This window comes from Glycine max, chromosome 17, assembly GCF_000004515.6.
Source record: "Glycine max cultivar Williams 82 chromosome 17, Glycine_max_v4.0, whole genome shotgun sequence".
Taxonomy (NCBI): Eukaryota; Viridiplantae; Streptophyta; class Magnoliopsida; order Fabales; family Fabaceae; genus Glycine; species Glycine max.
The window spans coordinates 1,889,289-1,913,900 of NC_038253.2; the positions used below are offsets into that span (position 1 = coordinate 1,889,289).

The 24,612-nt window shown below is 30.5% G+C and overlaps 3 protein-coding genes across 3 annotated transcripts; 2 read left to right on the forward strand and 1 right to left on the reverse strand.

The window, feature by feature from the left end:
• The first annotated feature begins 4,814 nt into the window (after window positions 1-4,814).
• Window positions 4,815-6,637, forward strand: LOC100812106 (flowering-promoting factor 1-like protein 3). The gene has a single exon (XM_026126402.2). It carries the CDS (start codon window positions 5,859-5,861, stop codon window positions 6,186-6,188), a length of 330 nt encoding a protein of 109 aa, XP_025982187.1. The 5' UTR covers window positions 4,815-5,858; the 3' UTR covers window positions 6,189-6,637.
• Window positions 6,638-10,791: 4,154 nt separating this feature from the next.
• Window positions 10,792-13,682, reverse strand: LOC100814264 (vesicle-associated membrane protein 724). Its single transcript, XM_003550206.5, has 5 exons — window positions 13,346-13,682; window positions 12,430-12,571; window positions 12,193-12,313; window positions 11,321-11,383; window positions 10,792-11,244 (listed from the first exon to the last, which is right to left on the reverse strand). The coding sequence occupies exons 1-5, from the start codon at window positions 13,533-13,535 to the stop codon at window positions 11,095-11,097; spliced, it is 666 nt and encodes a 221-aa protein (XP_003550254.1). The 5' UTR covers window positions 13,536-13,682; the 3' UTR covers window positions 10,792-11,094.
• Window positions 13,683-17,789: 4,107 nt separating this feature from the next.
• Window positions 17,790-19,636, forward strand: LOC100818160 (probable xyloglucan galactosyltransferase GT19). The gene has a single exon (XM_006600286.4). It carries the CDS (start codon window positions 17,961-17,963, stop codon window positions 19,266-19,268), a length of 1,308 nt encoding a protein of 435 aa, XP_006600349.1. The 5' UTR covers window positions 17,790-17,960; the 3' UTR covers window positions 19,269-19,636.
• The last annotated feature ends 4,976 nt before the right edge of the window (window positions 19,637-24,612 follow it).

The following is a 24,612-nucleotide window of genomic DNA, read 5'->3' on the forward strand; positions in this document are numbered from 1 at the left end:
CATTAAATTAAAGATCAAAACCTCATCTGCACATTAGTTTTATATAATCAGATATTTCTTTGTCCTTTTTAATTTTTTGGTAAAAAGGAATATGACAAGAAAATTCTCTTAAAATGGCCTTGTGGGAGAATCGATCCAACATTCCTTATGTTTAGCACTTTATTCTCGAAATCAATTTAAGTTCCCCCATTCCATCATTTATAATCAAACTTAGGCATAAACTTAACAACTGATAAGCAAACAAATAGTTCTCCGTTAGCTTTAATCTTATTCTTTTCTATCACAAAATTCCTCACCCTTCTTTTCTTTTCTCATTTGTTGAAAAATTCTCATCGGTATCTGATTATATGCATTCTTTTTTATATTATAACTTCATAAGCCCAATCAGGTTTTATTTCGTTTTTTAAACTTGATCCCAGTAGAAATGGAGAATAAGTTCATATACCTAGGTAGGGCCACCATCCTTTAATATTTAAGATGCGCAAAATTTGATTAAGGAGATGATCATTTGAAAAACAAAATATGTTTCACCAAAATTCTTTTTAAGGTTAAGTACAAAATGTAATCGTAAGAAAATGGTGCTTATACACTCAAGCTATATGCTCGTCGAAGAAGGTTAAAAAATAAAATAAAAAAATATTTTTTAAACATAATCGATGTAACAAAAAATATAATACTCAGTTCAAGGACATATGGGATTGATTTTTTCTTTTTGTTTGAACACCGTAATTAAGATCTTTATCTTTTTTGTAATATTTTTACTAATTTAATTTTTTAAATTGGACTAATTCTCGATTCTACATTTCATCACATTTAAAACTCATCTTTTTTTTCCATGCACTAAATACACACAATACTACATTAATAATAAGTTATAACTTAGGCAAACACTGATGATATTTTGGTTGGATGAAAAAAATAAAGAAAAAAAAATTATAGATAAAAATATTTTTTTATTAAAGATAAAAGGAAAAAAAGAAAAAAAATGGACTTTTAGAAGCAAAATTTCCCTTTCTTTTCACTTTTTTCTCGATTTAAATTTCAATCTTTTCTCTCCTTAAATTCTTTACTTTATTCCCACCCAACTAAACCTAACATAATTTCATGAACCCAAGCAATAGAAAATTTTTGCAATATGTTATTTTTGAATTGATAATTCATTGAAATAGATAAGCTATTAATTTTTAAGTAATATAATTAACATGATCTGATCTGTATATATATAGCTCTCTAATCTCTTCTTAATTAATATAATCTGACCGGATTGTTTTTCTTTAGTTTAAATTTATAAACAAATATTTTCAGTTTTCACAATTTCTAAGTAGATTTTGACCCATGCTCCATATAAGATGGCCATGTGACCTTCTCTTAGACACACAAATAATCAATTAATAATGTCATATATGACAGTAGGGACAGAAAATATGGACTTTTTATTTTAGGAGAATGAAAATTAAAAAAAAAAACTTTCACAGGATCAAAACAAAACGGGAACTAAAAAAATATTTTACTTTATTTATCATTCATTACAAAATCATTGAACAATTAAACCAGGTTTGTTTTTTTCTTCCTGATTCCTTGTAAAAAAATAGGGTTGTTTTTTATTTTAATTAATGGAACAATGATTGTTAAAATGGTTTTGAAAGTAGACAGTTGCACGGATGTTGCATTACTGATATTAGACATGAAAAGTAACGGTGTTGGTTTTTTTCATTTTATTTGCAACATTATCTAATCACTTCCAAATCATTTTCGAATATATAATTGCTTTTACCTCTGCAAAGTTTTTTTTTTATTTCCTTTTTTGTTATAACGAGAGGATTACAAGTTTACAACAACATGATTTATATCAGAAAATAAAGACCGGTATAGTTGGTAACTGAGCCTCTTAATTAATTAAATTATTAGAATTTGATTCAAAATCGTGTAGTATATAAGAAAAAGACTTTACTGAAATTTTTACACTTCAAATTAAAAGGATTAGTCTTTGTTGAGAAATATAATATCCTTAATGCATGAAAAATAATAATAATGCAAGGGAATGACTAGGCATAAATTAAAAGTTTTGGGTTCGCTAATTAATTGATTATCTTTGGCACCGACTGTTGAAAGGAAACGCGAAGCCCTAGCCAACAAGATCTTTTTTGTGACTCGATGGATCATAGTCATTCTTTTAAAAGAAGAGGCTAATATGGAAAGACATATACATCTGTGAAGGATGTTGATGATACGAACAAGTATCCTTGTTCAGAGTAGTATTTTGTCTCTGGCTAGCTTTACTATATATTGGGACAAATTACAAAGGAAGGCTTGACAGATGTATATGTATATACATGTGTAGCACTGGAGGAAGCATTCCGTTTATCGTGTAGCCAAGTCCTTTTTATATGATTCCCTGTCACATAAGATCGATTAAACAATTGTAACAATATGCATGTTTTAATAATAGGTTTGTTTTGTCACTAAGGAGATAGATATATATATATGTTCTACGAATAACTTTATCACAGACAAAATAAAGGGGCAAAATCCAAAAAAGTAATCGTGAAGCTGATGTGGCTTATCAAGAAACCTCAACTTGGAAATGTTTTTGGATATATTATTGGGAATCAAAATTATGTGAGGCTGGCATGCAGTTGTGCATGGTTGTGGGTAGAAAGAATGCATGCCACCTCATCGTCTACGTCATGAATAATTACCTTCAACGAATTTAATTTGGTTGGTTCTTTCCGTGAGTATTTGATACAAGTACTTACATACGTTATTACTTCACTTTTAACATAAACTTCTAGAAAAGAATATTATACCAGACAAATTCCAGAATAATTTGAGTGAAATTTTCAAGTTTCGGAGCTAGCTATCACACCCATTACTACTATTAGCTTGTAATGAAAATTTATGTGTATTTAAATCTGTGAAAGAATGTATATAAATTAAAAACTAAATTGACAGAAGATATATACCAGCTGTAAGAGTGTCAACGGTGGCCCAATGGGATTCAAAAGGAATTCGAGAGAAAATAACAAAGAAAGAAAGACCCCAGCAAAATCTTTGTCATGTGAAGGAAATATATAGAACTTTGGTCTGTGTATACATCTGCATCATTGGACCGTGTGGCACAAGGAGGAGGTAGCAAATTGGAGCAAAGTCAAGGCTATGGTGTTGGGTTAATGAGCATGTATGCCCTAAAGGACTACAACTTTAATTAATATTGCCTCAACTTTGATTTGGTTGGGTTAGATTGAATTCTAAATGTATGTTATCAGTTTCTTATGAGTAAATAAAAAAACTAATTAATGTGGTATAAGTCATTTCTTTTATTGGATGTGACTTTTAAGCCATGAAGTTTTTCTGTCTAATAAGTTAATCTTTGGTTAGGCTTTTGCTTATCAGTTTGAATAGTAATATTTATGATGTTCGCTCTTCTATGCATATTTCACCTTTTTCTAGAAATTAGATTGACACAAATTACCGAATTAGAAATCAGTCTGACATATATATGTTGATGCTTACATAATTTTTAAATGTCAGAATTTGTTTATACTTTTGTGGGAGTAAAACTCAACTTTATGAGGTGTTTTAAAGTCAACAAACAACTACTAATTGGTGCCTCAAAAATAAAATTGCAATCTCCACAAACCTGAAGGAACTAAATTCTGCATAGGTCATGAAGACAATTGAATTTCAACGTGCAAAAAACAGTAATTGGATAATAATTGATGCTACCTCTGTACGGCATAATTGTAGACTCATGAGTTTAAGGTCTTTTTTTTTTTTTTTGAGGGGATAGTTTTGAGTTTTGTGCTAAATGAGATTATAGGTTTAAATTCATCAGAGTATAGGAGTAGTCTATATGAATTTTCTAATATTCAGCAAAAAAAAAAAATATGAATCTTCTAAATCTGCTAGCTAGCTGGGAGAGCTTAAAATTTGTCTGCTCTACCTTACATGTCATAATAATCTTCTAAGTTAGTTTGCACAGATAATTATAGATATCCATGTCATAATAAACTCTAAATTTGTCTGCTCTACCTTACATTTTTCGTGTACAAATTGAAAAAAAGTTGCCTAAGAATATTATTTTCATTTGCACACTTATCCATGAGTGTGAGTGCGTCGCGCACACACATATAAAACATTTTTCCTGTATAACGAGAAAGAAATTTCTAACAATAATAAAAAAACACGAAAGAAAGTTGCGTAAGAATGAATATCATTTACTCGTTTGTACACACATACGTGAGTTTACGTGCGTGCACACATATATAATTTTTAATGTATGGTTCATATATTTAAAACTTGATCTTAACTAATAGAAAGTGTGAGGGGGTAAAAACAATTGTAATCATTAACGAGTAATTAAAATTGTTTTACTTATTTACAATTTTAACTTTTTATTTTAGTTAATTAATTTCACACTCACCTGATATAGTGATATTGAAAAGAAAAAAAACACTGACCTGATATATGGTCTCTTTATTTACATTCATTCACAAACACATATAGTCACACAGACCTTCGTATATATTATTGTTTTTAAAATTCAAACATGGGGACTTGGGTTTGAAAGTAAGAAAGTTTATTATTCTCCGTTATCATCGAAAGCGCCTCGACGCAAATTATAGTAATATAAATTGAAGGCCAGCGATGTGCATCGTCAAAACTAGTTAGGCAAGCAAAACATTTTTACCGAAAGTATAAATTAGCATATACAATATTATAGTTAGGCAACAAAAACAAAAAACAAATGCTTGGAAAACCTTCCCCCCTAGTCCCCTACAAATACACCTGTGTGTCCTAATGCAATTCAACAATGTTATTACCACACCAACGACCAGAATTAATTGAAATCAATTCCTTTCATCTTTGGTCCCCACACCCACTATATATGCACTTCTTGATCGTTCCCCACGAACCATATGAACACTTTTGGAAAAGTGTATACTATATTCATTTAAGCCTATTTGAGCATGCTCTTTCTACTTGAAGAAATTGATTCCATAACCATTCAAGTCCAAATTATACACTAGCCCCCCACCCTCCCCCTCCTCTCATATAGTTTTCTTCACCACTTTATGATACAATTTGATTGAAATAGCCCCACTAGTCGCTGACCAAATAAGGAGCTTGATTTGATATATATAGCACATTTTCATTCGCTCAACTTAAATTATTTTTTTTTCTATGCGCCTATAACATATATAGTTGTTGGTAAGTGGTAAGAACCAAACAGCAAGTGACTTTTTATACTCTATATTACTGTATGTACATTTTTTTTAACTGACTTGATATTTTATTTATACTGTGTTCTAGCAGAACCCATTCTCCGCCAAACAGATTCTCCAGGCGTGGGGTTGCAATACTTAGAGTACGCAAATGGAAAAGTGAATGAGGATTCCCCCAATCCTATTATGATAATTGATGAAATGAATACCCTAGGCCCCCACCCTTTCCCCAAACACCCTGTCCCCAAAATACACCTTTAAGCTTAGGACTCTTCCTTACTGGGTCCCACATTAGCTATTCACCGTGATGACATCATAAATTTATTATATTTATATTTTTTTTATTCTTTCTCAAGATATATATTGAACGGCAATATTAGATATCTATCAAATATTTTGTATATATATAATATTCCTTCCAATTCCATTCTCCCCATATACGTACCTTCATATGGCGTATATAACAAATTAAATAATTCCATCGTGAAAAACTTTCTCATCCTCACACCTATATATACATTACACACCATATTCTCCCCCTACAAACCTCCAAATAAAACACTCATACACACACAAACACTTAAACATCATCAATATCGTATATTCTTGTTGTGTTGTTTAAGTTGTAAAAGAATGTCTGGGGTTTGGGTTTTCAAGAACGGTGTGGTGAGGCTGGTGGAGAACCCTGGGGGTGAGGCAGTGGAGGGAAGCCGTGGAGGAAGAAGGAAGGTGCTTGTTCATAGAGCAAGCAACGAGGTTATCACCTCTTATGCGGTGTTAGAGCGAAAACTGTATTCACTTGGGTGGGAGCGTTACTATGACGACCCTGATCTTCTTCAATTCCACAAACGCTCCACCGTGCACCTTATTTCCCTCCCAAGAGACTTCAACAAGTTCAAGCCCATGCACATGTATGACATAGTGGTGAAGAACAAGAACGCTTTTGAAGTTAGGGACATGTAGGGTAGGGACAAGACAACATATATATATATATATATATATAGTGACCAAACAAAAAACACCCCCCTTGCAAGGCCTTCGGCCAGGGCACCCTGCTACTGTCCAGTGTCAGTGTTTGTGACTTTTTGTACTACTACCACTCATTCCTTTAATTGTGCCCTTTCATTTTCATTATTTAGCTGCTGCATCCATGCATGTGTTAGTTTTTGAATGTTTCATTTTCGACTTGTGGCCATGGAGGGTGGAAGTCTGTGTCCATTTGATTGTAACATTAACTTGGGTATTTGGACTGTCTAGGTAAGTCTATGTTCTGATAAATTTCATGTTTATGTATAGGTATATATAGGTAGGGTCTGATTCGTCATTTGTGAGGACTGGGTGTCATTTACGTGTGTTCGATCCGTTGTAAAATTTTGGTCATTCTGCAATCAAAATTTACGACTTTTTCTCCATATTCCACTGCTAAATATTCACACCGAAGACATTTCTAACTTTCATCAGAATTGAACCATATACAAACATTTCCCTTGTAAGAAGTTCATTTTATTCATTTGGATATCTTCTACCATGTTACAACTAAAATGATTTATAGAACCCTCATGCTATAAAAACTGTAAATATAATAAATGGTATAATGTGATAAAATAAAAAAGAGAAATAATGAAACAATAACATTTTATTATTTCTCTTTTTTTATCCCATTTATTATATATATAACAGAATATTTAACTGATAAGTTAATATGATAACTCTGATTCTGGGTGACCTTTTGATTTCCTAGTTCACATGATCGATCACATACGATGATGAGTAAAATTGACGGATGTCGGTGAAATTTTTATGCACACTCAATTGCCAATCTTCTGTAAGGAAAAGCATAAGCGAATTTCTCTCTTCAAAAAACAATTAAATAAAAGGCAAAGGCGATTCACTAGATGGAAGAGAGAGACAAAATAAAAAAGAAAAATAATAATGATTTGAGACACCATATAACTTACATCCAAAATAGATAGAAGCAGAAGAAAAAAAGTGTGAAATACATGATAAGTGATGTGATACAAGAGAAAAAATATATTATACTAATATATGATGAACAAATATTTATGCATTGATCAGTGTAAAATAATTAAATTTATAAAAGAAAAATGCACAAATTTATATGAAAAAAAGATATTTAAAATCATAAAAACATACGTTTAAATAATTTAAATAAATTAAAATTTCAAAAAGTTAGGAATGATATATTGTAATATATATACTTATGTCAACCACTTAAAACATCATTTTAATTTAACATGTATGGATCATTTAAGCACGAATAATTTTGAGTTATTTGCAGAAATTATATATTTATATTTTATAGAGAAAAATATTAAGTAAAAAAAAAATTAAATCGTTGCCCTTATACTAGCTACGAAGAGGCAGCATGGAAGGGTTTTTTTTTTTTATTATCAATCGGGAGTATATTTTTTTACCAATTTTTTATTTGGAGTCAATTTTAAATTATTATTGAAAATGACAATACGCTTTAATTTTAATTTTAATAGGTGGTACGACTTTTAAGTTATAAGTTATAATATTTATTACGATTTTTTTTTTATCTTTTTTAACTGAAGGTGTAAATTTATAACTTCAATTTAATTTTTTATTTATAATTTTAAAATCGTATTTTTTTATTTTAAAGTTGTAAGTTTAATTTTTTTTTATATTTTACGACTTTAAAGTGATAACTTATTTTTTTTAGTTCTTTATTTACTTGTTTTTTATTTTCCTTTACTTTTAATTTTTTAAAAAAATTGTAAATAATTTTATTTATTTAATTATTAAATAAATATATTTAATATTATTTTTTTATTAATATTATTTAATATCTTATATATTTTTTTATATGATTTTATTTAATATCTTATATATATTTTTAATATTTTTTAATTTAAATATTTATATATTTTTTAATATTATTTTATTTAATATATTTTGTACATTTAAAATTTAGATAATTTTTTAATAATGTTATTGAATTTGATTTGTTTTGTAACAAAATATTTTAATAGTTGTTTTAAATTTTTTAAAAAAATTTAAGTATTTAAAATAAAATAAATATTCAAAAAAAATATACTAAATAACATTATGTTATTTCATTTACAAAAAAAATAAAATTTAATAATATTATTAAAAAATTATGTAAATTTTAAATATACAAAATATAATAAATGAAATAATATTGAAAAACTATATAAAATATTTTAAATAAAATAATATTAAAAATATATATAACATATCAAATAAAATCATATAAAAAATATATAGAAGATATTAAATAAAACTAATAACAAATAAAATTAAAAATATTTATTTGATAATTAAATAAATAAATAAAATTATTTTCAATTTTTTAAAAAAAATTGAAAGCAAAACAAGGAAAATAAAAATAAATAAAAAATCCTAAAACAAAAAACTTAAAAGGTAAAATAATCATCTTCAATCATAAAACAAAAAAAAAATTACAACTTCAAAATCACAAGATAAATAAAATTATATACAGATTTTGATATCGTAAATAAAAAAAATTAAATTAAAGTGATAAATTATTTTACAATTTTAGTTAAAAAAAGTAAAAGAAAAATAATAATAAATCATAATAAATATTACACCTTCTAACTTAAAAATAATAACATTTTAACTTATATTTATTTTTAATAATAATTTGAATGGATTCCAAATGAAAAATAGATAAAATATATAGCCCATTTAGTAAAAAAAAGCCTGCATGGAAAACAACATAGTAGACTAGAGATGGCGAAACTGAGATGACGTGCGAGTAGATTTGATTGTTGACAATTTGACTTTTCTTAAAGAGGAAACACCATCTTTCCCTTGGATAGTCTTTTTTCTCTTATAATATTTAAAAAGGATGATAATAATACAACGTGCATGAAGCTCAACAGGATTGATCATATATCTACGTGGTTTTTATTTACTTTTATCCCAAACGTATCCGCAAAGAATGGGACAGATTTTCTGTTTGTCTTCTATATGGATTGGTACGTGTTTGGCTTTCGTGACTTGCCATGTCCCTTTGCACATCATTCAAGCTTCAAGCTTCAAGCTTCGCTTTTCTCTTCTCCTTCATTTTATTGTTTCAGGAAAGTTCTCCTCACGCGGCGAGGCTAAAATGTGTAATATAATGAAGTTTCTTAAAAATAATTATTGGAAAAGAGGAGAAGAAAATAAATAGATGAAATAAGAGTCCCATGGAAACTTCTCCCAAAGCTAGTATTTTTTTTTTTTATCATACCATACACCAAAGCTAGTGTTATAATAATAGCTAGTATTAAAATGTGATTAAGATGCAATTTAGAGAAACTTGTCACCAAATACTTTCGGGAGAAGGAAATAAATAGATAAAAATAACAATTTTTTCATAAATTAAAATCAATTTATTTATCTCATTCTTTTTGAACTTTTCTCATCTAAATTTTCTAAAAACTAAAATGCATGACTTGATTTTAATCTATGTAAAAAGTTAGATTCATTTTTTTTTCTATATATATTTGTTAAAAACTTTGCCTGAACAAAAACAATTTCAATGTTTCATACGTATAAAGTATTTTTTTTTAACAAATGTGACCTTAAATAAGCTCAATTAAAGCCCAGTAAAAAAACTCAGTATTCGGCCTTTTTTTTAACACGTGGACCTTTTTGTTTACCATTTCCTTCTATTTAACTTGACTTAATAGTTAATACTTACTCCACTGGTGGTGGTATCTAATGTTAACAACAAAAGTTCCTTAACTCACATTTTAAGATGATATTATAACATATCCAAGATTAATTTAAACTATCACTCACCATCACCATGTTATTTATGCATCAAGCTCAAAAAGTGATAGGCATCCGGAAATGTATTGAAAAAAAATTCAAATCCCACATCGATTAAAGATAAAGCCAAGTTAAAGTATATAAATAAAGGACAACTTTGGCCTCTCATTTAACTTTTGGGATTGAATTTTAAGATTCTAAGACATATGCATTATTTAATGAGATTCTCCCTAAAATACCCTTCATTAAATAAGGCCAAAGATTTTTTTTTATACTTGATATCAAATTTTAATGAATGATAGTTTAGAAAAAGTGTTTAGTTTTAAATTAAAAATGACACAACTCAATAAAATTAATTAATTTTCTTAATAAGTTGTGAAGTGTGTCTTGTTTAGCTTATAATCTAGATCAACGTAGTACAATTTTGTTAGTTAAGGAGCCTGAATTGGTCTTTTTTTCACCTTGTAGTTTATGGTATGGACTGAACGAATTCAGTTTTATATACCTGTGGCAAACAGAAAGGTAAAGGTTTAATATTGTAGTTTGAAGTTTGAACCCCTTCAAAGGAGATCTTCTGAAACATTCGAGTTTAGACACACAATACACAAATCTTGTAGGCAGTAGGCTTGACAATGTCATTATTTATTTGTTGCTTTGGCTTGGTAAGCTGTGCATCCACAAATTAACAACAAATTTTTTAGAATTTTCATACATGGATACTGTAAAGAGAGGAAAAAAATCCACCTTGGGGGGATCAAGTCAATTGTTTAAACGAGAGGCCAAGTTAATAACATTTTTCTATATTTAAATTAAGGAAGAAAAGAGGAGCAAATTGCAACTGTATTGTTTGACAAGACCAAACAGTCCAGCATATGATACACATTACAGATACACCCGATCTCCTCTCTCTAAGAATTTCCAAGAATATCGTATATCATTATCAACCAACAAAGAAGGTAGGAAACTTTTTCTCCTGTTGCCAAACTCCCCCTTCTAAGCAGATTCTTGCTAAAACTTTTAAGAAATTGCTCTTTATATATCATATATCATTTAAATACCTATCCATAAACTTACCTTTCATTTGTTGCTAGTTTGCGCAGTTGAATCCATGGCAAACAGAAAGCCAGATAACCAGGACCAAAAGCAACAAAATTCCAAGAACAACCAATTTAATTTTCATGTTCTGATACCACATCTTCCGACGGACATGAGTTCCTTGCTTTTTGAATTCCTGGGCCTGAAAATTTGGAAATCCTTTAGCCCTAGAAAACATAAGATTCCAAATGATAGTTGTCAAACTTTATTCAACTTACTTGCGAGTGCAAGGTCTCTGTCTTGTCTGCAAGAATAGTTAGATTTTCTCCTCTATCAATGGCCTGAAAGTACGTACAGCAAAACCAAAGTTGGCAATGTATTACACTGTCAGACTGCCTTGTTTAAAATTTTGCAATCAATGCATCAAGCTAAGGCAACTCATTAGAGTGATGTTAATGCAAACATGACAATATATGGAAAATGCCTACAGTGATAAAGAATTGAACAGGTTATGATTTAGTCACTGAAAATCTTAAAGGTGAAATGTAAATTTAAGTAATGTCAAACTGTAATTCATAGTCGTCACTGACAATAGTTACAGGGAGGAAAAGGGGCAAGTATAAAAGCATATTGCTTGTCCAGATATTTCTATTGTGCTCTAAAATTTCAACTCGAGAAATTTTCTGAAAGAATTATGAGGAGGCAGACAGAACCTAGGTGATTTTTTCTTATGTCCTAACCACTCCCCAAAAGTTGCAACAAAGCAATCAAATGACTAATATAGCAATCCTCAAAACCATATTTCTCCCCCTCCAGCGATCATTCAATAAGAAGGGCAATGTAATTAACAATGGATTAAAGGTTAGACCAGGATGCATAAGATAACAGCGCAGGGAAATGACTGAAACCGAAACTAAGACATCCTGGTGCTAGAGGCTACTTGCTTTGTGAAAGTATGAAAGAGGATAATTGTAAGCAATGTTCCCCTTGCATATGCGAACTTATTGTTGCACCAAAACTCTCCCTCAACCTATGACCAACCAGTCACCAAGGCAGAACTTTACTGTTGTGTCAAGGCTTTCTCCCTAAGGGAAATGACTGAAAATATCTGGAATAAAAAACCATGTCTTCCTCTAAAACATGAACATACCTTATCAATGTTCTCTAACATAATACTTTTAACTTCTGAAACTTGAGCCTTCACTTTTATTAGCTTTTCAATCTCTTCAGCATGGTCTATGATATACTTCATGTGCTCTTTCATAACTGGTCTGCAAATGTGCAACTGCATTATTTACCTTTTTTTATACGAGTTTTTTCTATTCAAGCACTGAATTATCAGTGAACATCATGAATGACTTGGAAAGAAATAACTCAAGAAGCATACCCGAACTCCTTGTTGAGACTTTTGGCAACAGCTGTGTCTGCCTTTCCACCACCATATCTTTTCTTAAAGTCCGCTTTGACACGTTCGAGGAAAGCAATAGAGATTTGTTTGCTAACAGATTCCTTGGCAACAACACAGTAAGCTGCAATTCACATTAATCCCAGATGTAAAACATTAAGACGACGAAAATCCACATCAGAGTGCAACTCAATGTTTCAGTAAGCCTGAGTGTAACTACAAAGACGCAGCAGAACAGAACAGAACAGATATAGAGAGTCTCAAAATCAGCGATGCAATGAAGTGATGAACACTCCTATTTTTTTTCTTTTTATCCAAACCCGCAACCCAATAAACCAGTTCAAATTACAAGGAAATACATAAAAACAGGAATAGTGACCTCATAATTTTTTTTCCCTTGAAAATTAGAAGTCCAAATGTCGGGTCAGGTTACAATTGGAAGTCGAACATATCAAAGATTGCATGGTTGGTTAAAGTTTAACTAATAAAGAGTTAGGCTCAGGGATTTGGAACTGATAGCTGTTGTTTCATCCGTCATGGCCATGCAAAAAACCAATGCGTTTCTATGGCAACCTAAGTCCAACCCAAGAAACATTCACAAGATGTTTGTCCCAAAGTAAAGACTTGTTCACTAATTCTCATCAATAAAACTTAATTGAACCTGGAGAACCCAAATTCCGTTTCCCACCACTCATTTGTTCATGTCAACATCGAAATGGAAAAATAACAAAGCTTTGGAAGTAAACCCAAAGAGTAAAGAAAACCCACTACGGAAAACCAATTGAAAAGCCCAAAAAAAGAAAAGAAATATTAGTGGCAATTAGATGTGACAGAGTAGATCCAGCACTTAAACTGGGGAAGATGCAGCAAAAGAGAAAAAGCAAGAGATCGGCAATACCGTAACCATCTTCGACGAGAAAATTGAAGGTGTGGTGGTCGCAATTGTAGGTGAACTTGTTATTGGAAGAGGGAAGTTTCTCAAGACACTGAGCTGCAATTGCAGGGAAATTACCAGTGAACTCGGTGTACTCGGCTAACACCATCGTCCCCCGAGCCACGAAGCCATATATAAACGATTCCTGACTCATTGCTCTCTCTGCAACTCGCAACTCGCAACTTCAAGGCCGCGTTTGGTTTCTTCCTTTTCTTCGTTTGAAAGTAAGAAATCAATTAATTTCCCCTTTACCAGAATAGTACTTTATTAATTGTTTGAGGATACAACAACGTCTGTCTGATAGGCGTTTCTCATCCGAAAATATAAAGTAAGTATTAAAAAATTGCGTTACGTCCATTTTCACTAATATTATTTTTTGAGATGGAATTATTGACTGTGTTTCAAAACAGACTATTCAAGTTTTTTTATCAAATGTATAATTAAGTAAAAGTAGCAGGGAACTGAGGGATGGTTTGGTGTTTGCTTTATTACTTATCCCCCGGTTTTGTTGATTTGATTGGATTTGTTCCTTACTTAAGCACACTGCCTCTTAATATTGGATTTCAATCCTGTCATAAGACTTTAATCACATCATTTAAAAAAAACTATATTAATCTTTTTATTGTCTTGTAAAAATTTAGTTCCTTTATAGTTAAAGAATAATTATAGAAGATCATACTCCTTGATCATGACATGTATGCATTTTTAAGACACTAGTATACTGCTATCTCCTCTGTTTAGAAGGTGTTATTTTCTTTGCGATCCCAAACAAAGCACTTGAATTGATTTTGAAAAATGTTGAAATTTTTTATTTTGATTTTAAATAGATTACTACTTTGTGAAAAAATATATTAAAAAAAATCAAGTAATTTGAAATAATACCTACAAATTTCAATTAGAATAACATTTATAGGATAGAATTTGAGTAACAGCAAACAAAAATATCTGATACAATAAATAAAGTAAAATATTGACGGTTAAAATAATAAAGAAAAAAAAGGACAAAAACATCTTATTACGATAAATCTATCAACAGTATCTTAAAAAATAAATTTTAAAAATAACACTTTATCAACATAAATCACTCAATAGTGACTTTAAGGTCATAATTAAAAACTACCTATAAAAGAATCTTACAGAGATAATAATGTATCTTATTCTTCAATAATGTAATCAATGTAATACTATTCTCTTCTCTCTTTTTTTTTTTTTCTGTATACAGAATGTAATACTACTTTTGGGACATATTAATAAGCTTCTTTTCTCTTAATTGGAAGAAAAGTGAGTGTTCTTGTATACTTCATGTTCCCTTATTGTGTTACGTTTTCTTTGGATAGTACAATAAAATTACACAATGTACTGTGTAAAGGTGATTTCATTAAAATTGAAAGCCAAAATTCTTTCCAGCTGTGAGAATTGGTTAACGCAATTGGGAGCCAAATTTTTTCAATTCTCACTCGACTAAAATTTCTGGTGGCTTTTATTTATGATTGTCTAAATATTTCCAGGACCACCTGTAGAGAACAAAAAAAAAAAAAACTTTCCATCATATTTAACATAGCACCTGGCCTCCTCTTAGAACGTGTAAATCTTCAATTCGTGGAAGTTCTTTATCTGCAGCATTTTTCACCAAGGCTTGTTGACAGAATGATGAACTCGTCTTCTTCTTCTTCTTTTTTTCAATTACACAAACTCTATGAAAATTTATAAAATTATACAAACTTTCTTACATTTTTTTATCCGGATAAATTAAACAAGACATCAAAAAGTTTAAAACATTCACACATCCTATTCAACACTAATTAAGCTAAACCCTCATTGGTAATTTTTTAACATTTAGATTAACCTTCCTTCATAAGAGTCTAATATAATGTTTTTCAAAAAAATATAAAGGAGTTGATATAGCGTATAAAAGGACGTGAGTATATGTTTTTAAATAATTGAGGTGAGATTAGTACAGGAGTAGATAAATACATAAGGTGTTTGTGTAATTTTTTTTTACAAAACGTAATTACTAATATTATTATTGTAGGACTTTTGTTGTGCATTAAATTTGGAGATGGATATCATTTATGTCAGTGATCAACTTGCTTTAGACAGTTCATAAAAAATGTTGATTATGTATGTGATGAGATTATGTTTTGTTTTTCATTCATGGCAGTGACTTTTTTTTTTTTGGGTGTATTGTATTTATGGCAGCGATTATATGATATGAATGTGCCCCCTCCCACTTGTAAGCTGTAACATGTATTTGGACGTGTTCATGTTTCCCAAATTTATCTTTAGAAGGCACAAATGAAATTGTATAGAAAATAATGATTATTTGGTTGTTGTTTCTAAAAATTAAGTTTGACATTAAAAAAACTAGATTATAAATTATTGTAATGAAATATAAATTGCGTATTAAAAATTAAATTAAAGTAAATATTTGATTTTCTACACCTTTCATTTAATTCAATTTAATTAATTATTATTTAAATTATTCAAAATATTGTTTATATACTTCAAATGTTATAAAATGAACAAATATATTTTTATTTACAATATAATTCTAAATGAAAATATTTTTATGTACATGTTACAGAATTTGTGTTGTTCGTTTTTCTAATTGAGTTTTAACTATTATCAAATCATTATATCTATGAAAATAAAAAATATATTACATAATTATTTCATTAGATGAAATACTATATTGACATGTACTTTGATATTATTTCACCATGAAATTAGCTAAAATTGTTGGAAGCGTCTTTTGAGAAAAATATTATTTAAATTTATTTGGCATATTAGACACATTTTTACTGATTTGGTTTTTGTAATCATCTTCTATAAAATTAGAATTAATTGAATAAATTAATTCTTTTTCAACAAGTAGTACATAGTGCCCGTAAAATCAATAAGTACTTAGACAAATTATAGGTAGTTTTTTTTTTAAAAAAAATTACAATTATAATCATAAACAACATCGTCAATTTATATGAATTATTTTAATTTTTTCTTACAAAATTGAAAATATTTGCAAACATGTATCGCTTCACAACTAAACAGATATCTTGTGTAATGGCATGAGTCAATCATTAACTCTTTTTAATAATAACATTTTGATATAATAATTTATTTTTATATTATAAATCAAAATACATAATTTAGAAATAGGCCTTATTTTTTTATTATTTTAATTATATTTTGTTAATATTTTATTTTTATGTACATCTCACATATTATTATTGCTACTAATAAAAAAGATATGTATCGAGACCATTTCAAATTATTTTCATTTTATGTTTACTTATATATTTAATTTTCTTATTTGGTTACCATTTTCAATCTACTGTTCCTTTTATCTCTATCTCTTTTTTAAATATAATTATTTTTAAAATTATCAATAATTAAAAATATCTTTACATTATATCTTAAATTATTTATTAAAAATACAAAATATAATTTATAAAATTATTTAATAAAATTTAATTATGATATAATTTGTATATTAATTTTTTTTACTTATCATAAATTTTATTTCTATCAAAACAAACATTTGTCTTGAATAATGTCTTTTTAGTTATATAAAAAAATATATACAAGAGTTACAACACCAACCAAAATGACTAATATTTTTTAAATACTCGTCATTTTCGTGGTAATCATATAAAATTTTTGACTTTTTTTCTCCAAAGGTCTATTTAATTAAATGGGTCCCACTTTTGTAAAATGATCATTTTCTCACTTACCTTTTAGATCCTTCGATTTTCATAGGGCTTCATAAGGAGGCCTCATTTTCTCTATTTCTTATGTAGTGTTTTACACACTTGTGTGTGTGTGTTTGTTTATATATATGAGTTGTATTGTGAGTTTGAAAATGTTTGTCTTTTAGTTTGATTGTGTGTGCAAAAATTATTTTTAGCTTTGACTACTCGTGGAATGGATAGTTCTATTAATTTATTTTCTTTAGAGCTTAAGAAATCATTTTTTTATTCTTAAGAAATCTTTACAACATAATATTTATATAAGAACATCTTTAATAAAAAATTTTAATTGAGTTTTTGCTCAAGTGTTTTTCACACTAGAAATTGAGTTTTAGAGGAAGAACTCTAAAAAAACTCATATTTTTAAAAATAATAATCCTTAGTTATTTTTTTTACAACTAAAATCCAAGAATTTAAATTAGATTTTATCATTAAAACAAAAAAATACAAAAATTCTATCATTTTATGTAATATTATAGGACCTAAAAAAATGATTCAAGAATCCAAAATGAATTCTTTCATTAAAAATACTCTTAAAAAAAAAACTCAAAACTCATTTGTTCCCATCATAAATTTTGTTAAACAACCCATCTTAAAGATAAGCAATACATATATATAAAATATCATATTAGAGATACTCTTATGAATATTATGTTTGAGCATACTAATTAGGTCAACACTTTATTGTCACACATCAATATCTCTATACTAGGTATTATTATGATAAACATGGCGGTCAAAGTGAAAGATATATAAAGTATGCTGGCTATTGATACCGATCCCCTTTTCATGTTTGTCCAGTGTGAGGCGAGAAGCTTGAAAGTCCGATCCCCATGTCGAAATTCCATGTGATGTTATTAGTGTTAGTGGCGTTGTTATGGAATTCAGGCGCATCAGAAGCAGAGGAATGCGAGAAGCGATGGATCCACATAAGAAAGCTCCCTTCAAGTTTGAACCTGGATCTGCTCGCTAACTGTTCGGAATACCCAATGTTGGACGACCTGTGTCCCTTCCTAGCAAACCACGGTCTGGGACAAAAAACCCACAACCACTCCCACAGTTGGTACCGAACCGACCCTTCCATGCTCGAACTCATCTTCCACCGTCGGATGTTGGAGTACCCATGCCTCACGCAAGATCCGCTCCAGGCTAACGCCATCTACCTCCCTTACTACGCCGCTCTCGACTCCTTACGCTATCTCTACGGCCCTGAATACAACTCCAGCGCCAAACACGGCCTCAGCCTCTTCCACTTTCTCCAATCCGACAACCCCCAAATCTGGAACCGCCACATGGGCCACGACCACTTCCTCGTCATGGCTCGTCCCGCTTGGGACTTCTCCCAGCCTCTCTTCAACGACCCTCCCGTTTGGGGCACTTCCTTTCTCGAGTTGCCTCAATTCTTCAACCTCACCGCCCTCACGCTCGAGTCCCGCGCGTGGCCCTGGCAGGAACACGCCGTTCCCTACCCGACCTCCTTCCACCCTCCCAACCTCGGACTCTTCGAATCCTGGCTCAACCGCGTCCGCCGCTCCAAGCGTTCCGTCTTAGCCATCTTCGCCGGCGGAGGCGGCGTCTCCGCCACGCCCAACATCCGCCGCAGCATAAGGAGCGAGTGCGAGAACGCTACTACCTCCTCGGATTCCTCCTACGACACGCTGTGCGAGATTGTGGATTGCTCCAACGGGATTTGCGAGCACGACCCTATTCGGTTCATGCGGCCAATGCTTTCGGCCAGTTTCTGCTTGCAGCCTCCAGGGGATACGCCCACACGCCGCTCCACGTTTGACGCCATACTCGCGGGGTGTATACCGGTTTTCTTTGAGGAACTTTCGGCGAAGGCTCAGTATGGGTGGCATTTGCCGGAGTCGGAGTTTGAGGAATTCTCCGTGTTTATACCGAAGGAGGAGGTGGTGTTCAGAGGGATGAGGATTTTGGATGTGTTGCAACGAATACCGAGAACTAGGGTTAGGAGAATGAGGGAGAAGGTTTTGGAGTTGATACCGAGTGTCTTGTACAGGAAGCATAATAGTTCCCCGGGTCTCAAAACTAAGAAGGATGCTGTTGATTTAGCCATTGATGGTACATTGGATAAGATTCGATCCAGGCTTCGGGATCTTCATCTTGATTTTGTTATGTAATCATAGTTTATTTATTTTTTGGTTTCTTTCCTTAATCGTTTTGCTCCCTTTATTCTAAGTTCATAATTAGACGTTTAAAGTAGTATCTTTTTTTTTTTTTTTGGTTAATAATCTATGAAACTTCACACGAAAGCACCAAATTGTGACAGCGTATCTATAAATTATTTCTGTCACCGGCATTTTGTTGTCTTTGAAATTTTGTGTTTGAAGTTATGAATAGGGAAATGTTAGACTAGTGATAAGGAATAGGTGTATCCAATCTTGTCAAGTAGCTTCTCTGGATCAGCTTCAATTGATGATCCGCAAGGCCTTTTTTTCGATTCTGTATTTGTACATTATATATATTGTAGTATGATGATTCTCGGGAATTTAATTGTTAATCCAGTTTATTATTATGATCATTTGAATTCTGAAGAGAAATCTCTTATTAGAAAGTTGAGAGGAAGATTAGGCATGCTCTTTGGGTTTCATGTTATCTTTCTTTGCTGTGTTTTAGAAGTGAACGTTAGCCTTGAGAATTAATGAAATACAAATTCAGTTTTGGAAGTTGCCATTAAGGCACTTGTTTACAAATCAATAGTTGTATTTTGGAACTGAAACATTTGGTGTAGTCTTCTATTATGTTCTATTGTTATGCTGCATTGTTTCTGTTGCAATGAAATCTATTTTCAGAGTCTGAGGTGCTGATTGCTGACATTGAACCCTTTCTTTTATTCAACTACGATTGTGTTTAACTATTGTCTGCAAAATGGCAAGGTTGCATTTCATGTTTAGAGAACAAGAATATTCGTAAATTGCTTTTTTCATCATAATTCCTTTTCTTTTGGTCTACAAGTTACAATTCATAAACTCTGTTTAGGGCCCCTGTTCTGAGCGCTTTTCACTCCACATCAACGCCTCATTCTGTCTGAGGATTTTGGTCCAGAACGAATCCATCACGATAAAAGCACAGTGCATGAAGATTACTTTTAAACACTTGTGGTAGACTATTGGTAAATAAATCGATTTTAATCGATTAACCTCGTCTTTTGATGAATTTACCTGCTCAGGCGCAGCTCCAGGTGCAGCCTTTTTGTGGTCCATTAAGATGCATGAAGGCAATTTACTGTTGTCAGGCTCTGAACTCTGAAGGCAATTATAGCAGCAGCCTTGTTTAATCAATGGTGTTAAGATTTAACTAATTTTTAATTTTGAAAATTTGGGTGTATCTTAGAATTATTGTTGTATTCTTGCTAATTTTACACATTGTGTGTAATTGGTGGATCATCATACAGCAATGGTAGAGCAGGAGGAATCACATGGATTTTGGAAGAGGAGAATTGCAGCAGACATGGGTTCAATGCCGTAAGTCATCTCATGGTGTTATTACACTGTTGCCAGGTTCTCCTAAAGTAGTTCAGTGTTCTCATATGACTATGATGACAGAGATCAGTAATACTTGGATTATTAAAACTGTGATCAGTAAATTCTATATGGGATTAAAATCTTGGACTACTTGGATAAGATTTTCTACATAGATCAGTAAATAACAGAAACTAACTCAAGGAAAAAAATAAAAACACTCGTTCTCTCCAACATTAGTACCTAGTCTTAAAACACTCAAGATTGGGGGAATTTACCGTCAACCAATTTATTTTTATAAAATAAGTAATTTTTTTTTATGTTTATCTAAAATGTTTTGCTTAAAAAAATCATTTTTTACTTATTTTAAGAAATAAATTTTTTCTGCTTGTTAAATTATTTTTTTAGTACTGATTTTAAAATTATTTTTATTAAATTTAAACAAACTGATCATGTATCTATCTAATCAATTGGGTATATTATTTTTCTAATCAAAGGCCAATAATTTTTCATCTTTTCTTTTTTTTCTTTTTTTCCACTTTGTCCCTCTGTCTCCATCTTCCCCAGTAGCAATCAGTCAACCATGCCCCGAAACACCTCCGAAACCACCACAACGGCGACATGGAAAGAAGCCAACTTGGGCGATAACAACGGCAACGGCGAAACCACCGCAACGGCAACCATGGACTCATCATTCATGAATATTTTCTATCTACCTTGATAGACTTATGCTATAAATTTGGAAGTTTGTATAAGATTTAAAAAATGTTTCTCCTTGAATGGGACATGGAAGTTTGTATAAGATTTATTATAAAGCAGAAAAGATATGTTCCTGCAAAAAATAATAATCAGTTTAAATAAACTCATAAAAATTTGTTTATTTTATTAGAAAAAAGTATTTTTGTTTTCAAAAATAAACTTAAACAAACAAGCCCATTATTTTAGCATAGTATTTTTCCATTTTTCTACCAAGAACTTTGTCAAAACCTCGGCGTACTAAAAATCTCAGCATACCTAATGTATTGAGTTTTTCCTTAATTTTGAGGGTTAAAATAAGTAGCAATTTTAAGGAAAAGAATTTTAGTTTGTTTTTTTTTTGTAAGTTACATTTTTTTAAAATAACCATTCACTTAATTTTCTAGAACGCGTCACAACTTTCTTGTGATATATAATATACGTAGGAGGATATCTTTCAACCCAAAATGCAAGTCTGAGTTCTGAAATTAAAGTAGTTAATAATCTAAATCAACCCAAAATGCAAGTCTGAGTTCTGAAATTAAAGTAGTTAATAATCTAAATCGTAAAACTCCAAAGCAGCATTTAATTAAGCTGTGTTTTGTTGTGTGTTTGTGTTGCACAGTTTAGGTTATGAAATGTAGTATCGAATTTTGCGGGTTTAACCGCCTCGCAAGTCCTGACCATTAGGTGTTAAAAAAAAAAGAAAGAGTAAAGGTTAAATTAGTTATTTGTTACTTATAATTTTAGGATTCGGACATTTAGTTTATAGATTGGAAGTAATATTTTAGTTTATATAATTTAAAATATAAAGTATAAGAATTAAAAAAATCACTTTCAAATCATAAAATTAAAAAGAATTACTTTCAGATACTAAAATAGAATTAAAATAAAAATTATAAAAATTAAAAAATATAAATAATGAAATTATAGGACCAAATCAATAATTAAATCAAAATTAAAATAACAACAAAATACAGCATCTCTAAAAAAATATCAGCATGATTAAGGCATGAGAAAAGTTTCAAATAGGAAGAATAAAATCGTTGGACAAGTCACTTCTAACTGGATAGTTGATCTGTAAAATAAAAAAAAATTTATCCTTATTGAAAAAGTTAGAACTCGGAATACATTTGTGCAATTTAAATATTTAAGTGAGACGTTAACAAAAATTTATTGAAAAATATAATATTTTCTTATTTTTCTTGAGTTTGAGTATTTTAAAACAAATCAAAATATTTAAAGTAACAAATAATAAGCGACAGAAATAATAGTTAAAAAAATTTAATTTTATAATATTGTCGCTTTATTTCTTTTATTGTCAATTAATTAGAAATACTTTTAAACGTTTCTTTTAAAATAACTATTATAAAAATAAATATTTTAATTATATAAAAATCTATAATTAAATGTTAATATAATTTTCAATGCCTTAAAAATAACGTGTCATTTAATAGCATTGACACATTTCTTATTATACATTTAAATATTTTTTAATTATTACTCTCTTTATTTCTCATTTTATAATATATATATATAATTTAAAATTTTGGCACAAAAATTAAAAAATAAAATTAATTTATTAAATTTCAAAAAATATTAGATAACTTTATAATATACCATTTTATCTTTTAATTAATGATATTACTTTTCTTATATATTATTTTTATTAATTATTGATTAATGATAATTTTTTAAAATATATTTAATGTAATAAAATAACATATATTTTATAATAATTTTTTCTCTAAAATGTATATGAAAAGTAATTTTAATTGTTATCTTTAAATAATACTCATATAATTAACAAAATCATATGGACTCCTACATCGGAAACACCATCACCGATCTAACCACCACCATCAACCTACCTTTTCGACCATGTGGCTCCAACACTATGTCTTCCCTTTGCCAACAACCCTCACCCTCTTCTTCATCCGCACCATCGTCCAGTACCATGGTAAAGAATACCATTAAGGGATCTCGAAATCTCATTCTTGTGCAAAAGGAAACAGACTCAGATATCCTAAGATGATACCATTATGAAGATATGCGAGTTGGTTAAGAGCTTAGGGGTTTGCGGTCAAAACCTCGATGATTTCTTTCGAGAACAGATAAGGATACTAGAGGAAAATTCAGGAGCGTAGATGGAGTCAGTGAAAATAGGAAAATTAATTGGTTGAAATGGGAATCGGTTTACAAACCAAAGGAACATGGTGGCCTAGGTGTCAAAAACCGGGCAGGAGCATCACAATGGTGGAGGGACATTGTCAAATTGGACGAGTTCAGAGGAGAACAATGGGGCTGGTTGAACCAACAGTTCAAGAAATCAATTGGGAACGGTCTGTCAACAAAATTCTGGAAACAGAAATGGATAGATGAAGGGATATTGAAGGATATGTTTGCTAGATTTCTGGTCTGGATGAAATCAAAAGAGAGTTTGGAATTGGAACTGGAGGAGAGTATTGTTTTCTTGGGAGGAAGAACAACTAGCCCAGCTTGAATCAAAGATTTCTCACTGCAACCTACAGCAGCAAGTGGACGATACATGGAAATGGATGCACTCAGACGATGGTCAAATTCACTGTAAGTTCAACTTATTGAACATACCCCCTCTGACCCGAATTATGATATGGAGCTAGGAAACAAATTTTCTCTTGGAGACTGCCTACTTGTGAGCAGTTATCCAGGAAAAATATTACAATTCAAGTCCTGAATAATTCGTGTTTTTTCTGTAAATCTGAATTGGAGACTGCAAAACACCTCTTCCTTGAATGAGAATACACAAAGGGGCCTTTTGGGCTAATTTTTTTGGATGGATTGGTTATTCTTTTTCACTTACTGCAGTTTTACAAGCTTTTTGCTACTGTGGTCAAAGGAAAAAAAATCAAGGAAATCAAAACATTTGTTGTGGCATTGTGCCTGCTGGAATTTATGGAAGATGAGAAACAACATTGCTTTTCAGAATCAGGCTTATGATGGGCAAAAATTACTTGAAGATTCTAAGATTATAGCATGGCAGTGGTTCTTGTATACGAAGAGAAGTCAAGACCAGATATTCATCTCTTCATGGCTACAAGAATCAATCCTATGCTGGAATTCTTTTGAGTAGATACACTCTTTTTGCTTGGATAGGTTGCATATGTAACTAGGATCATTCCATCATGTAAATAGACAACTGTACATCCTGTGCATGCTTGTCCTTTTTTGATTATATACAATACAAATATTTGCCTTCCAAAAACAAAATTAACAAAATCATATATGT